General features: G+C 42.2%; 1 protein-coding gene across 4 annotated transcripts in view; it reads right to left on the reverse strand.

Annotated features, from left to right (window-relative positions):
• Positions 1-8,420: 8,420 nt before the first annotated feature.
• The window catches only part of LOC125885355 (battenin-like), a 72,385-nt gene continuing 62,180 nt past the window's right edge, over positions 8,421-18,625 (reverse strand). For 3 of the 4 annotated variants that reach the window (XM_049570846.1, XM_049570844.1, XM_049570845.1), the window contains one exon: positions 8,421-14,615. In XM_049570846.1, coding sequence (XP_049426803.1) covers positions 14,499-14,615 — 117 coding nt within the window. In that variant the 3' untranslated portion in view covers positions 8,421-14,498. The remainder of the gene's footprint in view (positions 14,616-18,625) is intronic. The other variant, XR_007448859.1, reaches the window with a different exon arrangement.

Here is an 18,625-nt window from a genome sequence, read left to right on the forward strand (position 1 = left end):
ATACACACACACACACACACACACACACATATATACATATATATATATATACAGTATATAGAGTAAATAGGATTGGTCCAAGCACAGAACCTTGCGGAACTCCAAAACAAACTTTGGTACGTAAGGACGATTCATTATGAACGTGAACAAACTGAAAACGATCAGATAAATAAGATTCAAACCAGCTTAGTGCAGAACCTTTTAGGCCAATTAAGTGATCCAGTCTCTGCAGTAGAATTTGATGGTCAATTGTGTCAAACGCCGCACTAAGATCTAATAAAACAAGTACAGAGACAAGTCCTTTGTCTGAAGCAATCAGAAGGTCATTTGTAATTTTAAATAGTGCTGTCTCAGTGCTATGATGCACTCTAAATCCTGACTGAAATTCCTCAAATAAATTATTATCATGGAGAAAATCACACAGCTGGTCTGCGACTACTTTCTCAAGGATCTTTGACATAAAGGGAAGATTAGATATTGGTCTATAGTTGGCTAACACCTCTGGATCCAGGGTGGGCTTTTTTAGTAGAGGTTTAATTACAGCTACCTTAAAAGACTGTGATACATAGTCTGTTAATAAGGATATATTGATCATATCTAATATATGAGTATTAACTAAAGGAAAGACCTCCTTAAGTAGCCTAGTTGGGATGAGGTCTAAGAGACACGTTGATGATTTAGATGAAGAAATCAATGCGGCCAATTCTTGAAGAGAAATTGGGGAGAAGCAATCTAAATATATATTAGGTTTTACAGCTGTGTTTGAGGTTAGATAGGTACTATCTGAGGACAGGAGGTCATGAATTTTGCCTCTAATAGTTAGAATTTTGTCATTAAAAAAGCTCATAAAATCATTACTGCAAAGGGCTAAAGGAATACAAGGCTCAATAGAGTTCTGACTCTCAGTCAGCCTGGCTACAGTGCTGAAAAGAAACCTGGAGTTGTTCTTATTGTCTTCTATTAATGCTGAGTAATAGTTTGCTCTGGCATTGCGGAGGCCCCTCTTATAAGTTTTGAGACTGTCTGCCCAGATTAAACGAGATTCTTCCAGTTTGGTTAATCGCCAATTCCTTTAAAATTTTCACGATATTTGTTTTAACTTACGGGTTTGAGAGTTATACCAAGGAGCGAACTTTCTTTGCTTTTTTAACTTCTTTTTAAGAGGAGCTACAGAGTCAAGTGTTGTTCGCAGCAAGCCTACAGCGCTATCGACAAAATGATCAAAGTCGGTACAGGAAACCTCTGTTACTGAGGGACTTGGTATTGAATTTAATGACGGAGTAATCTTTTCCTTAAATTTTGCGACAGCACTATCTGATAAACATTTAGTATAGTAACTGTTGCTGAGTGGCGTGTAATTGAGTAAAAAGAAATCAAAAGTAATCAATCTGATTCCTCAGTTGCTCTTCCTGAGGTTTCTACCGTATTTTTTTCCCCGTTAAAGGGGTTTTTTTTTGGGGAGTTTTTCCTTATCCGCTGCGAGGGTCATAAGGACAGAGGGATGTCATATGCTGTAAAGCCCTGTGAGGCAAATTGTGATTTGTGATATTGGGCTGTATAAATAAAATTGAATTGAATTGAATTGAATAATGATCCGATAGCGAGGGATTCTGTGGAAAGACTTTTAGATTATCAATTTCAATTCCATACGTCAGAACTAGATTGAGGGTATGGTTAAAACAGTGAGTGGGTTCACGTACACCCTGACTGAAGCCAATGGAGTCTAATAATGAGATAAATGCGGTAGCCAGGGAGTCATTATCAATGTCAACATGAATGTTAAAATCGCCTACAATAATAACTTTATCTGATTTAAGAACTAAACTGGATAAAACTCTGAGAATTCAGATACAAATTCAGAATACGGGCCAGGAGCACGGTACACTATAACAAATAAAAGTGGCTGCGAGGTTTTCCAGGTCGGATGTAAAAGACCAAGAACGAGGCTTTCAAATGAATTATAATCTAGTTTAGGTTTAGGGCTGATTAACAGGCTAGAGTTAAAAATGGCTGCAACTCCCCCTCCTCAGCCGCTGCCTTGAGGAATGTGGGTATTATTATGACTGGGAGGAGTGGACTCATTTAGACTAACATGTTCATCTGGACACAGCCAGGTTTCAGTGAGACTGAGTAAATCAATATGATTATCTGATATTAATTTGTTTACTAACACTGCTTTAGACGATAGAGACCTGATATTTAACAGTCCACATTTAATTCTCCTGTTTTGTCTTTCTGTCACAGAAGAGGTTTTAATTTTTATGAGGTTGTTATGCACAACTCCTCTTTGTTTAATTTTAGATTTAAATAATTTAGGTGGTCGGGGGACAGACACCGTTTGTATAAAACTATGAAAACTATGGCTGGGTAACTGAACTAGAAGCTCAGAAAGGCGTATAGGACTGCGACTCTGAGTCCTGGTCTCAACTCTGGGTTGTCAGGGATTTAAATTACTAATAAAGTTTGCCAGGTTCCTAGAAATGAGAGAAGCTCCATCCAAAGTGGGATGAATGCTGTCTCTCCTAATAAGACCAGGTTTTCCCCAGAAAGTTTGCCAATTATTAACGAAACCCACATTGTTTGCTGGACACCACCTGGACAGCCAGCGATTAAATGATGACATGCAGCTAAACATGTCATCACTAGTCAGATTTGAGAGGCGTCCAGAGAAAACTACGGAGTCCAACATCATTTTTGCATATTCACACACCGAGGCAATATTAATTTTAGTGACCTCCGATTGGCATAACCGGGAGTCATTGCCGTCGACGTGAATAACAATCTTACTGAATCTACGTTTAGCTTTAGCCAGCAGTTTTAAATTAGATTCAATGTCGCCCGCTCTGGCCCCAGGGATACATTTGACTATGGTCGCTGGTGTTGCTAACTTCACATTTCTCAGAATAGAGCTGCCAATAACCAGAGTTTTATCCTCAGCGGGTGTTTCGCTGAGTGGGGAAAAGCGGTTGGAAACGTGAACAGGCTGGTGGTGAGCCGTGGGCTTCGGCTTGGAGCTGTGCTTCTGGCGAACCGTAACCCAACCTCCCGGCTGAACGGGAGTTACCGGAGGACAGTTAGCAGAGGCTAAGGCTATGCTATGTGGCTCCGCACCGGCTACAGGGGGCTGGCTAACTACCGCAGCTACTGAATGGTTTTCCATGGTGCGGAGCCGCGCTTCTAATTCACTAAGCCTCGCCTCCAACGCAGCAAATAAGCTACACTTGTTACAATTACCACTGTCGCTAAAGGAGGCAGAGGCATAACTGAACATTTGGCACACTGAGCAAGAAAGAGCAGAGGGAGAAGCCATCGCTAACTTTAAAGCTAATGTAGCTACCAAGACTAGTAACGAGCAAACAACAACTAAGAGATTAGCGAGAAAGTCGTAGAAAGGAGGAGAGCTATACGTGCTTAAACAGAACTAGTGTGGGTTAAGACTTGAAGTAGACGTTAAAGCAACTGAAGTGAGAAAACAGGCTACTAGAATTCACCAGAGCAGTATAGAGACGCTGTCACAGAAACACCGGAAATGACACAACTTGCTTACCGCAATACGTCAGCACTCAGATAGCGACCTCGATAAAATCGCACGCAACATAACTCGCTTTGAACCCAATCTTGGTGGTTCACATCACACCAGTCTCTACCTCAGAGATACTGACTTCTATCTACGGAAATTTCCGAACGCCACAGCCGGCGACAAGATTTACCTTATCAAGGTGACCTCTAGTCGAGACGTCAGTGCTTTCATTGACCGCCAGCCTGATTATATCAGGACTGACTACCCCCTTCTTTGCCAAACACTTCTTGAAGAATTCTCTGATTACCTCTCACAAACTGGTTTGACCTCTACCATGACAGTCAAACAGGGAAGAAACGAATCTCCTCAGCAATACTATCATCGCTTGCGTCTCACCGACTTTGGTTCCCGAAATGAATCTGGGATGGAGGAGGACCTGCTTTCAAGGCTCTCTTCATCCAGAACCTCCATCCCACTACTAGCGTCGAACTTTGTGTCGCGGCATGTCCTCGTACTTTAAGAAGTCGACACCTATGAGAACTTGCTTTAAAGGGTTTTGCTAAACAAAAACAAAACGTGACTAAACACGGAGACCTCAACACAATCTTGAGTCCCGAAGCTACAACTTTGGAGTTGGAAGGGGTTTCTAATGGCAAACCATATGACTACGCACAACCCCTCCCAAAACTCATCAGCCTGGTCGGACAGAAAAACCACCTTCACCTAAACCAGCCCATCAAAGTAAAGGCTACTCACGACCACCTTGGTCGGGTCAGAACCAGAAACCAAAGTTTAAGGGGAATCACCGTTTCCCCAACTACGGATCAGATAAGTTTTCACCAAACCAACAGGAGAACCGTCCGGCCCGGGACCGCAAAGAAAGTGATCGACGTAAAGTACAAGACACTTACCTCCAGGACAAACAACTGCTAAAGCAGGATCCATCTAAAGAAGAAACAAAGAACGACAATGACTCCAGAAGTAAGTCTACAAAAGTTGATATTAGTCAGGAAGAACTTCACACTATCAGACGCGTCATACAGAATATGCGTAGAGGAAAAAAGGATAAAGCCGACCTCTTTTCTGTCACCTCTGCATGCCCTGAACCCTCCCTTCAGGTCGGTTTGACCCACTCACCTGAGGCAGAGGCTGAAGAAATCTATCTGGACCCCATCCTGTCCCAATCCCATGAAAAAGGAAAAAAAAAAAATCCCGTCCCATCCCAATCCCACAAGAATGACTGATAGAATGGTCTATCAGTTTGAGAACATTATTTATTGATTTCACACTCAAAAACCCTGCCCTCACACTCAAATAGCCTCTGCTTGCGCTTGGATCTATTCTGTTTCTGCTGAAACTGTGTGCTCACACTCAGATACCATGTTCCTCGCACTCAGATACAATGTTGCTTGCACAGATTTGCTGCTCGAGCTTCGGCTTTTCTCCTCACACTCAAACTGTTTCTGTGCGCTCGCGGAATTTCTGCTTCCATGCTGCGAGCACACAGTTTAAGCAGAAACAGAGTAGATCCAAGCGCAAGGAGAGGCTATTTGAGTGCAAGGGCAGGGTTTTTGAGCGTGAAATCAATAAATAATGCTCTCAAACTGATAGACCACTCTCTTGAATAAAGATAGGGATAAAGCTCCATATGGAAGTACATGACCAAAGTCACATGATATAATTCCTGTGGCATCACATGGGGGTGTGTGGTCAGCATCAAACAGGAAGTTGACCCCAGAAAGCAGGAGGTGAGAGAAATGACATATGCTCCAGCTTGACTTTAATATAAAATTTGAATGATGAATATATTGTAGATATAAACTATAGTGTACGAAAATTGTTTTGATATTATGTTTACATTTTTTTTTAAATAGGACATTTTCTAGGTGTCATGTTTCAGGTAATTTGGGACAATGGCAAAAGGCTACTAAAATGAAATCCTAGCACTAGTGTACTTATATTATCTGATAAAAAGAAAGACAACACATCTATGTCAACCATAGACTATAAATAATGGACATAGTCATTATGACGTCACCCATTGGTTTGTGATGTCATGCCATGTTGGTTAATGTACTGTAGGTTCCTTAGCATAGATGCTAAAAGTCAACTAGTCAAGATAACAAGCTGACTTACTGGGTTAGTTGATAAATAAGTTTAAACATTTTGCTAGTAGAGCTAATGCTAACTTTGCTAACATTGAAGGCAATGCTAGCGAGACTACAGTCAAACTCCAAGAAGTCTAGTTTAATAAAAACAAAGATTTGGGTGGTCTAACATAGCTGGATAGTTAGTGGATTAGTCAGGCTTTCTAACCATATGGTCCATTTGATAATTTGGTAGTTTATTGCTAGAAAATCTTTTTTTCATATGACTGTATAACATGAGCTTGAATGGGAGCTGTCAATCAAAACATAGCCACGCTCTAAAGCATACCCTGCTTTATCATCAATTTTAAATTAACCTAAACGAGGTTATAATTTACTAAATGAACATCATGCTGTAGGCTATTGAAGAAGACTTTAAACTAGTGATCGAGACCATGAACTCTTTAGGAAAGTGTTTACTGAAGTAATAAATCAAGTGTGAAGTAGGGTCATTTATTTCTCTAACAATAACATACAGTACAACAATACAATAAAGCATAATCCAAATGTTGTTTAGTACGCTCAGTGTGCAGGTAGTGGTATAACAAGGAATTTTGTCCAACAACACAGCAAAGTTGGTGCCTACAGTACACATGATCACTTTGTTTATTCCATGTTTTAAACCCTATCCATGATTATTTTAACGTCTGTTGCAGAGTAGAATGGCACGCAGCAAAAAGACAGGCAGATGGAGGGCGAAAGTGCAAGGGAAGGATGGAAGAGGAAGGGTGCAAGAGTGGAGAAACAGGAAAAAAAGAGTAAAGAAGAAGTACAACAAGTTGAATGAGAGCAGAATGAAGGGAGATATCGAGGAATATAGAGAAATGGTGAAGGCAGGTAGCAAACCCAAGCTACGTTTCTGGCCAGGGCTTGGAATATTCCAAAATCCACCCTACAAAGGAGAGTGAAAGGTCTCATAGATGGACACAAACACATGGCAGGAAGGAAGACCATCATCTCAGCAGAGGATGAGGCCAATCTGGCTGAGTTAATTGCAAATCTGGCAAAGCGAGGATTTCCTATGAGGAAGATGAAGATTCAGGCCCCAGGCTTCTCGGGGAGGAAGGGACGAGCAGGCCACCATTGGTTTGAGGGATTTATGCTGAGACACCCCAAACTTAGCATGAGGAAGCCAGAAGCCCTCTCTGCAGCCCGGGCTGCTTTTTGTTTTAACCCAACTGTTGTGGCGCAGTGGTTCAGGTCCTATAAGAACATCATCTCTCAACTTGGTGTCCAAGATGTGCCGAGCCATTTGTGGAACTGCGACGAGACCGGGTTGCAGGATCATTTTGTGTCTGCAAAAGTGGTGTCATCAGTAAGATCCCCTGCTTTGAGGTCACCGCATACGAGAGAGGTGAGACCACCACCCTCCTGGCAAGTCTCAATGTGCGAGGTGAATACGGCCCACTCCTGGTGATTTTCAAGGGAAAGCGTCTACGCCATGAGTGGTGCTATGGGGCTCCCGACAACACGCTGGTCAAAGCAACAGAGACCGGATGGATAAATGCAGATGTGTTTCTGGACCGGGGAAGACAGTTCATTGTTTCTCTACCAAAGGATGACCCCTGCCCACATGTCCTCCTCCTAGATGGGCACAGCTCTCATGTCTTTAATCTGGAGTTCTTGGAGCTAATGAGAGAACACAACGTGCATGTTGTCTGTTTTCCTGCACACACCACCCACATTCTGCAGCCAGCAGACAGGGCATTTTTCAGGAGCCTTAAGTACCACTGGAACCTGCAGGGCCGTCTCTTCACCAGAGAGAATGGTTGGGCAGAGGCTGCAGAAACCACTGTTTTTTGGAGTGTTTTCAAAGGCATGGAAAAGTGCAGCAACACCTCAAAATGCCCAGGCAGGGTTCAGGGGCAGTGGGATATATCCTCTGGACCCAACTCACATTGACAGGTCTCTGTTCGCTCCAAGTCTGACTACTGACAGAGAAGAAGCTCCAGAGATCGACAACACTGTCACTGCAGAGAGGGAGAATGCTGTGACTGAGATGGTGACTCCTGAGCTGGACATCCCCCTGGAAGGTTATCTGGATGTGCCAGCAGCAGTTGATTTAGATTTGTCTGCCACCTTAGACCCCACAGTGGCTCCCTCCACATCTACTCAGACCACTGATATGATGCCTCGATCTCATCAACGTAGTCGAGGTGAAAACCAGCTTTGATGAACTCATCACACTGCCTACCCGCAATCGCCCATCGCCTACCAGCAAGCCAAAAAGATCCAAGCCTCCAACCTGCCACCTTACAAGTCAGATACACTTTGACTATGTTCAAAGCAGAGCCAAGGGGAAAGGGAAGGGGAAGCAACCACAAAAGAAGCAGAAAACTGAGGATAATCTGTGCACCATTTGTGGAGGAAAGTACGGGGACAAAAAAGATCTAAAGAGAGAGCCCAGATAGCACACATACTTCTGGTCGACGTCGGCCTGATGTATCAAGTTTAGATCGTTAAGATGTAGCAGGGAGAGCGTTTGCTCATTGCCAAGACGTTACTGAGACGTCGGCCTTTAATCGAAAATGACCACCACACAACGTTCAAACGATCAGTAAAAAGCTGCGCTCAGTAGGCACTCCTTCATTAATATTCATATGCTTCGTTAACTACAACCTTTATTCATTTAGGTCGGACCTTTCAAACTACAAATATTTCACCATTCAATGTGAGAAATTAATGCTAACATTCAAAAATAGCTGACTGTTACCCTATTTCATGTGTAAGTGTGCACAATGAAGAGACAAAAGTCAATTTGAGAAACTTTATTTTCAAATTTCCACAAACAATATCTGACAGCCAGTCCGCATCTCCTGGCAGCCTGCAAGGCACAGAAAAGATGATGAGCACATAACTTCAAGAAACAAATCCCAACTTCACCACTGTATTTTTTTTCAGCTGTCTTTTAGCCAGATTGAAGGCTTTGGGTTACTGTTAACAGCAGCTCAACAATCAGTCCTTCATCTCGGAAAAACAGTGGCTTCAAAACTGTGCTATTACCTGTAGCCACCGGGTCAGTTTGCTTTGCAGAGGAGGAGACCTCAACTGATAAATTGCCCATAAAATCACATTACCAACATACTGAAGGCATCCTTAAACTTCACTATTTGACCTCTCCTCTCCGCTCCACTCCGCTCCTGTCACCCGCACTCGAGCACCTGTTCTGGGATACACAGTGTCGGCCCGCCCCGCCTTACCTCCGCGCTTCTCTCCGCTCCTGTCACCCACACTTGAGCATTCGTCCAAGGCCCCAGAGGTCAGGCCGGGGGGCCGCAGGACCACGAGTGGCAGCTCCGGGCACTTCCACTTTAACCCAAAATGAGTGCTCACGATAACCAGATGAGTAGATAACACCAACTAGGGAAAATAAAATGAAAACACCACACTTATAGCCTGTTAGCTAACATGAGCTAAACCGCTAAACTAGCTAACAGCTAACGAAAGATAACGTTTGCTGGTGGGGACCTGTGCTAAGATATATACACCCAGTCGTGCCACGCCACTCACCAGGAACCTCTTTTAACGGTCACAGAAGAAACAACATAGCTATTTTCTGCCAATTTATTCCAGTTAGCTTACCTGAAACCAACTGCGATGAGATGCTGTGTCCTGCGAGCTCAGTTCCAAACAAAGGCCGCGGAGATGAAATTCCGCCTCTGTGGCGACTTCCGTATGTGGGCAGACATTCTACGGCACTGGGCCGACCCAAAGCCGATGTAACAGAGACATTTGATGAGCTGGGACAAAAGAGTATTAAATTTAAAGATATCCGCCCATGCGGCCGACGCTTGTCAGACGTTATAAATGATGTGTCATCCTCAGGCTGACGTCGGCCAGATGTATGTGTGCTATCTGGGAAGAGGAGTGGATTTCCTGTGGAGCCTGCAAGAAGTGGTACCATCAGACATGTGGGGAGGAAAACGGAGTGATCGATGATGATGAAACATACCTTTGCAAGGACTGCCTTTGAATGTGAGACTGTGAAATTTGAAACTCAAAATTAAATAGGGGAAAAAAGTTTAAGCCTACATGTTGACACTGTTCCAATAATGCTGATGTTGATGCCATTGTAGTTTTTTTAATGGTTTAATGTTAATATTGAAGAGAAAAGAGGAGGTGATACTTGAACTCAAAGTGAAAAAAAAAATTACATTGACTCTGTTCCAAAAATGTTGATGCCATTGATGAACACACTGTAGTTCTGTCATATCAGAAATTTTAATGTGCTTTTAATGTTATTGTTTACATTTTTTTAAAAAAAAAAAAACCCTCAATGAGTTGTTTTCATAAATTGATGTATTGATGAATCTGTTTTCAATAAATTCAACATTTTTGAAAACATGTTGGATTCTTTAATCACTTTAACACCTTAATCAATAGCCTAAGACTAAACCTGTTGATGAAATAATTTATTCAGCTATCATAACACATAATAGGCTAACCCATAGTACCAAGTAACCTTAGTCAGGCATTTAAGGCTAAGTAAAAGAAGAAATCAGTTTAAATATTCTTTGAAATATGTCATTAGGGTTGAAAGAAAGCACTTACACTGATGAAAGTGTGTCCCAAATTACCAAATAGGCTGTCCCCAATTACCAAACATGTCACTGAAAGAAAGTTTTGTGTCAGCTATGATAAAATGGTGAGCCATGCTGTGTAGAAATATCATACACATTTAATTTCTTCACATAAAGAAAGTAGACACCTTGAGGAATTCAGAAATGCATCATATCTTGGTTTATTTTTTCAAATTGATGACAAAAATGCAATCACTAGATAGAATTACAAAAAGTGCCCCAATATACCTGAATTCACCCTATTTTAACATTCACTCCACCAGGGCCGTCACAACCAGACAGGCAAACTATGCAATTGCCTAGGGCCCCGAGCTGGAAGGGGGCCCCCAGAGACGGCTGACATGGGTCCATATCAATGACAATATGATGGAACCCCTATAGACACTGCAACAACGACAACACGTTGGAATCCCCCCTAATGGGGCCCCCTACTAGCTGCTGCTTGCAAGTGGCTAAGTAGGGTGACCAGACGTCCCGCATTGTGCGGGACTGCACAGCATTTCTGTCTCTTTTCACGCATCACGCAAATTGAGACATGATTGGTTGCCACCCGCACTAGCATTGTTGGAGTACCGTAGTACTACGATACCTCATGGTACCACTACTGTAGGATAAGTTCAAAGTCCAATCGCAAGAGGGTGAGTGTCCATGCGCTGTCCAATAATGGCGCGTGCTGGCCACCTGGCACTCAACATGCTGCTGCAGTGGTTTGTATCCAGTGACATTTCAGGTATTAGCTGAGCTATTGAGTATCTTTAAGCAGTTAAAGTTATTATTTATTTCATTTTACTTGTAGGTTAGATTTGTTTATGCTACAGTGATTTGTTTTCCACAGAGCTCTACGGTGCGAGCATTTTACTTGGATTTGCGACTAAAAATAGTTTTGCGCAAGCAAAACAAATCATTCAGGAGCATGCTGCGCGTAAGATAAGGGCTTACCGGCAATGGAGAAGTCCGGCTCCAGGTCCAGTAATTTCCTCTTTGTTGATTTCATGACTGCCCAGAAATGCCTGGACAGCTGAGCCGTGGCGGCACACAGGTATGTGATGTGTCAGAGGAGAAATGAGCCGTTCACATTTCTCTTTGTGGCAGGTAACGGCCCACAAACCTCAGCGCATTTTAGGGACTGTTCTTTACTTGTCAGGGGAGGAGGGTGGCTGGTTGATTTTTATTTCATTTATTTATTTTATTTTGATCCCCCCCTATGTTGATCACTTATTGATGCTGTTTTTGAAGTATGAATAAGTCAATAAGTAATTTATTCCACTGAAATATCATTGATGTATTAGGCCTGATTTCTGATGTGGTCAGACAACACGTCATAAGAACCAGAGAAAAATGTAGTTAAAGTATGGCAGTAGAAGTAGTGTTTGGTTCCTCTGACTGATTATATATGGCATCGTTAGATTATTAATACTGAAGCATCAGTGTTAGAGCAGCATGTTACTGTTGTAGCAGGTGTGCAGTTAAGTTGGTCGTATTCGCTCTTTTTGTTGAGATGATTTTAGAACAAACCCGGCACACTGGCTCGTCCAAATTACTGGGCTGCCCTCTGTCATTTGGTTTAAATCCAAAACACTCCCACACAGGGGCCGTGGCATTTCGTTTAGGAACAAGTTCCATGTCTTTCTCTTATGCTCAACTCTGTTTTCTTCTCTGCCTCATCTCCCCCTCACGAAGATCGCAGTGTGTGTGTGGCCCATAGCCCCGCCTCCCCCACAGAGACAAAGACACTCGATGACAAGAGCTTTCCCTCTGTTCATTATGCTAATGACGCAACTCACCTGGCTGCCAGACGATGCACGGAAGTGAACGCTCTTGTCGTCCAGTCTCTTTGGTGGAGAGAGACGAGGAAAACAAACATGCATGAATATGGCAATTAATCCCTTTTAATTTCCCGTGCAATTAACCGACTTATCGCATATTGCGACATGCCTAATTATGATTCCCAGTTCCGCCCACTCCCGTTGACTTTTTTCCCCATCTCGTCCCAATCACATGAAGAACAGTGAACCTGATTCCCATCCCGTGGGAATCCCACGGGAATCACGTGATGCATGGGACTCCCGAAAAAATGTCAGCCTCTAGTGTGGCTGCTGAAGCATCCACACTAATAAACGCGAACAATAGTAATAGGTTGTGCCTGCGTTCCACAGCAGGCGCCCCAAATAAAGAATTTTGAAGCTGCTTTCAGCATTCACACCCAATAACACATCAGTTAGTTAACCAATAACCTGATTAAACCGGTTCTACGAATACGCAGAGCCTTAATACTATTTCATCCACTGGCTCTCTGTTCAGAGAAGCAACTTGGTTACCATTACTTCTACTGTGTTTATTCAAAAATGAATGCCATGGTGTTGCAACAGTCAGTACTCAATGGTTAGGCTCTTTGACTGTGTGGAAGTATTTAGGACACAAAATAAAACTGTAATTGCATAATAGAAAATAAATATCCCACACTATCAGTAGTCAATACAAAGAAAGACATCATCACAAACGCTTTTTTGTGCTTGTTTTGTGTTGTTTATTACCAATCATTTTATTATACCATTTTTGGTTTTAAAGTTGCAATAGGTTATTGAGTACAATGCCAGCTGTAAAGGGCAGTAAGAGATTGACACTTTATTGTCACGAATAATAGTAAATGAGATCAGTAAAATTACAGTTACCTAATGCTCAACTCTAGTGTCACTTTTTGGTTAGTTCAGACTCACCACCTTCTGTCCACTAACAGGAAGCTCCTCAAACTATATGATATGACAAAGATACAGCAGATGCTATCTTTAAAAATAAGATGCTTCATTCAGAGGCACTTTAAAAATAATCTGTAAATGCAATTAAAATATTAACTAATTATGTGATATGCTTTGTTGCTCTGAGCTAAGTGTCGTTCATACTGCATTTCGTCAGTTACAACTGCTGTAGACATAAAGTGAACATTTCCTGCCCTGTTTTGCTGCTTCATATGCTTGTAGGACTAAACCAAAGAAATCATTTTCTTGTGAAGCAGCTACAGGACAAGCATTGATATGAACCACTAATGTTAGTGCACTGCTACTGCTACGGCTACTACTACTTTCATTATTTTCCATACTGTCAGTGGCAGTGCAGCCTCACTCCCTTTGTTTATCTTTTATAATTTAGCTTTTCACTAAGAGGCAACTAAACAAAATAGCAAAATACCGTTAAGTAACAAAAACACGCACTCAGTGGTCATCTGTCCTCTAAGCCCTGATCCTTGTCTGGTTGTCTTTTCCAGTTATTTTTTTTAGAATCCTGATGGAGGTCTCCAGCACACCTTATGCATGCAAGGAAAACTTTCATGCACTGCGCACACAGGTTCTCTCAGCAACAGTATTCAACTAAAACTGCCCACGCTGAAATATTCAGTTTCTGTAGGCATCGGAGGGGGATTTAAGCAAAGGCACTGCTAGTTGGTGTTTGCTCTCTACAGCTCAGGTTCCGGAGAGTTCTTGCTGCCAGCCATATCTTTTTGCACGGCAGCCACGGCCTCAGCCAACATTTTCAGTGGGAAATATGCCAAATGAATGAATAATTTCATCAGCATATTAAATAGCCCAATATTGTGTGACATGAAAGATATGTTCCCAAAGACAATTTAGTTATAAACATATATTACACAAACCAAATTTTAGTAATTAATAAAGGACGGATCTATTTATCCACCAAAGCAGTATGGAGTACATTACTGCCTCCTCATACCAAACACCACATCTATGGCAGGTAGCAGGCTCGGTGTAGGTGACATTATCATGGATCACATTCTCCATCAAATGATGACCCTGGAAGGAGGAAAAATAACTGATGGCGCAGCTGCAAACTCTGCTCACTGTCTATATTGTCTATACTGAGGATTTATTGCTTCAGTGGACTACATTTACTTTAAACACTGATCCATATAAAAGATGTCAGATTTTCCCCTTACTTTAAGACAGTGTCTACCCTGCTGTCTTCTTGAAAACTATTTGTGTCATGAGATAACTGGCTCTCATCACTGCTACTCACAGCTTGGCCCTGAGAAAAGGACAGGTTAGTTAACAAGTCCAGCCTCCATCTTGATGGCTAACTTTTTGTGATTAGGAATAGGCATTAAATACAGTATGTGGAACCAATATTTTTGTGTAGAACTAAAAAATGTCTCTAACTCATTTTGGTTAAAAGGAATCCTTCAAAAGGGACACTGTTAAGTCCTGCTTCTTCATTCTGCTGGTTGGGGTGTGGGCTGGCTCATAGGGAGCAGAAGTATCTGTGGACAGGGAGAGCAGTGAGTCCAGCCAGAGCTATGCCCAGACTGTCTCCTACACTTGCAGCAGCCATGGCAAACTCCCTCTGTCTGTCTTCAGTCTGTTGGACAAAACAAGACAGATGGACAAAACAGAGACAGAATGAACACACATTTAATGTACAAAACCCAAAACCAGTGAAGTTGGCACGTTATGTAAATCGTAGATAAAAACAGAATACAATGATTTGCAAATCCTTTTCAACTCATATTCAACTGAATACACTGCAAAGACAAGATGTTTAATGTTCAAACTGAGAAACTTTATTTTTTATTTTTTTTGCAAATAATCATTAACTTAGAATTTAAAGGCAGCAACACATTGCAAAAAAGTTGGCACAGGGGCCTTTTTACCACTGTGTTACATCGCCTTTCCTTTTAACGACACTCAGTAAACGTTTGGGAACTGAGGAGACCAATTTTTGAAGCTTTTCAGGTGGAACTCTTTCCCATTCTTGCTTGATGTACAGCTTAAGTTGTTCAACAGTCCGGGGTCTCCGTTGTCGTATTTTACGCTTCATAATGCGCCACACATTTTCAATGGGAGACAAGTCTGGACTACAGGCAGGCCAGTCTAGTACCCGCACTCTTTTACTATGGAGCCATGCTGTTGTAACACGTGCAGAATGTGGCTTGGCATTGTCTTGCTGAAATAAGCAGGCGTCCATGAAAAACGTTGCTTGGATGGCAACATATGTTGCTCCAAAACCTGTATGTACCTTTCAGCATTAATGGTGCCTTCACATATGTGTAAGTTGCCCATGCCTTGGGCACTAATACACCCCATACCATCACAGATGCTGGCTTTTGAACTTTGCGCCTATAACAGTCCGGATGGTTCTTTTCCTCTTTGGTCCGGAGGACACGACGCATACAGTTTCCAAAACAATTTGAAATGTGGACTCGTCAGACCACAGAACACTTTTCCACTTTGCATCAGTCCATCTTAGATGAGCTTGGGCCCAGCGAAGCCGGCGGCGTTTCTGGGTGCTGTTGATAAATGGCTTTCGCTTTGCATTGTAGAGTTTTAACTTGCACTTGCAGATGTAGCGACGGACTGTAGTTACTGACAGTGGTTTTCTGAAGTGTTCCTGAGCCCATGTGGTGATGTCCTTTACACACTGATGTCGGTTTTTGATGCAGTACCGCCTGAGGAATCGAAGGTCACGGGCATTCAATGTTGGTTTTCAGCTTTGTCGCTTACGTGCAGTGATTTCTCCAGATTCTCTGAACCTTTTGACGATATTACGGACCGTAAATGATGAAATCCCTAAATTTCTTGCAATAGCTCGTTGAGGAATGTTGTTCTTAAACTGTTCGACAATCAGCTCACGCATTTGTTCACTAAGTGGTGAACCTCGCCCCATCCTTGTTTGTGAATGACTGAGCATTTCAGGGAAGCTGCTTTTATACCCAATCATGGCACCCACCTGTTCCCAATTAGCCCGTTCACCTGTGGGATGTTCCAAATAAGTGTTTGATGAGCATTCCTCAACTTTCTCAGTCTTTTTTGCCACTTGTGCCAGCTTTTTTGAAACATGTTGCAGGCATCAAATTCCAAATGAGCTAATATTTGCAAAAAATTACAAAGTTTACCTGTTCGAACATTAAGTAACTTGTCTTTGCAGTGTATTCAATTGAATATAGGTTGAAAAGGATTTGCAAATCATTGTATTCTGTTTTTATTTACGATTTACACAACGTGCCAACTTCACTGGTTTTGGGTTTTGTAGAATGACAAACCTTCACAGAGTTGCAACACAGCTGTACACAGAACAGGGTACTATGGTGATGCATTACTGCACATACACACAGAATCACTAACAGGATGTCACACAGATACATGTGAAAACTTTTGATGTCAATACATCATTAAATGAAAAAGCTATTGAAATTACAACCTTGAATTGTGCATATTAAAGTAACAGGTCAATAGTAAACATGTTAAGAGATTTCATAAACTACCAGCTGTTAAAGTTGTGTGCCTACAAAGTTGCGTGGTGATTGGTGAAACCCTTGAGATGTTATATACCTTTATGTGATGAGCCATGCCCTCCGCAATATTCATTGCCTTAGAAGCTCAGTTTTAGTAAGTTTTCCAACTTTTGCCAAGAGGGAACTTTAGATATTGGTCTCTAGATTATGTTCACCGAGTTTCATGCAGATCGGTCAAACTTCCTAGGAAGAGATCGATTTTAAGTGTTTTTCAAAAAATTTAAAATGGCGGAAAAGCTATATAACCGGAAGTTATTGGTTCTTGAGGCAAATTTGTTCCACATGAGGAGAGGCATCTCTGTGCAAAGTTTCATGTCTCTACAACATACGGGGCATGAGATATGCCCATTCAAAGTTTGCAATTTCAATCGGTTGCTATAGCGCCCCCCTTTGGCCAACTGATGTAGCATTGCTTCATTCGCATCCTCCCGTGACTCTCTACACCACTGTGTTCAAGGGTGTGAATCTGATGAAGCAACATGTGAAACGCGTTGTTCGCCTCTTCTGTAATTTTTGATAATAAACCTTCTGCCAATCCTATGCTCTAGTGTGCGCTGGAAGTTTTTTGAATTTATTTATTTATATATACATACATATATATATATATATATATATATATATACACATACATACATACATACATATACATATATATATATATATATATATATATATATATATACACACAGTACAGGCCAAAAGTTTGGACACACCTTCTCATTCAATGCGTTTTCTTTATTTTCATGACTATTTGCATTGTAGATTCTCACTGAAGGCATCAAAACTATGAACTATGACATGTTTTATATTCTAGTTTCTTCAAAATATCCACCCTTTGCTCTGATTACTGCTTTGCACACTCTTGGCATTCTCTCGATGAGCTTCAAGAAGTAGTCACCTGAAATGGTTTTCCAACAGTCTTGAAGGACTTCCCAGAGGTGTTTAGCACTTGTTGGCCCCTTTGCCTTCACTCTGCGGTCCAGCTCACCCCAAACCATCTCGATTGGGTTCAGGTCCGGTGACTGTGGAGGCCAGGTCATCTGCCGCAGCACTCCATCACTCTCCTTCTTGGTCAAATAGCCCTTACACAGCCTGGAGGTGTGTTTGGGGTCATTGTCCTGTTGAAAAATAAATGATCGTCCAACTAAACGCAAACCGGATGGGATGGCATGTCGCTGCAGGATGCTGTGGTAGCCATGCTGGTTCAGTGTGCCTTCAATTTTGAATAAATCCCCAACAGTGTCACCAGCAAAACACCCCTACACCATCACACCTCCTCCTCCATGCTTCACAGTGGGAACCAGGCATGTGGAATCCATCCGTTCACCTTTTCTGCGTCTCACAAAGACACGGCGGTTGGAACCAAAGATCTCAAATTTGGACTCATCAGACCAAGCACAGATTTCCACTGGTCTAATGTCCATTCCTTGTGTTTCTTGGCCCAAACAAATCTCTTCTGCTTGTTGCCTCTCCTTAGCAGTGGTTTCCTAGCAGCTATTTGACCATGAAGGCCTGATTCGCGCAGTCTCCTCTTAACAGCTGTTCTAGAGATGGGTCTGCTGCAAGAACTCTGTGTGGCATTCATCTGGTCTCTGATCTGAGCTGCTGTTAACTTGCGATTTCTGAGGCTGGTGACTCGGATGAACTTATCCTCAGAAGCAGAGGTGACTCTTGGTCTTCCTTTCCTGGGTCGGTCCTCATGTGTGCCAGTTTCGTTGTAGCGCTTGATGGTTTTTGCGACTCCACTTGGGGACACATTTAAAGTTTTTGCAATTATCCGGACTGACTGACCTTCATTTCTTAAAGTAATGATGGCCACTCGTTTTTCTTTAGTGAGCTGATTGGTTCTTGCCATAATATGAATTTTAACAGTTGTCCAATAGGGCTGTCGGCTGTGTATTAACCTGACTTCTGCACAACACAACTGATGGTCCCAACCCCATTGATAAAGCAAGAAATTCCACTAATTAACCCTGATAAGGCACACCTGTGAAGTGGAAACCATTTCAGGTGACTAACTCTTGAAGCTCATCGAGAGAATGCCAAGAGTGTGCAAAGCAGTAATCAGAGCAAAGGG

The sequence above is a fragment of the Epinephelus fuscoguttatus genome, unplaced genomic scaffold (assembly GCF_011397635.1).
Source record: "Epinephelus fuscoguttatus unplaced genomic scaffold, E.fuscoguttatus.final_Chr_v1 AP022699.1".
Taxonomy (NCBI): Eukaryota; Metazoa; Chordata; class Actinopteri; order Perciformes; family Serranidae; genus Epinephelus; species Epinephelus fuscoguttatus.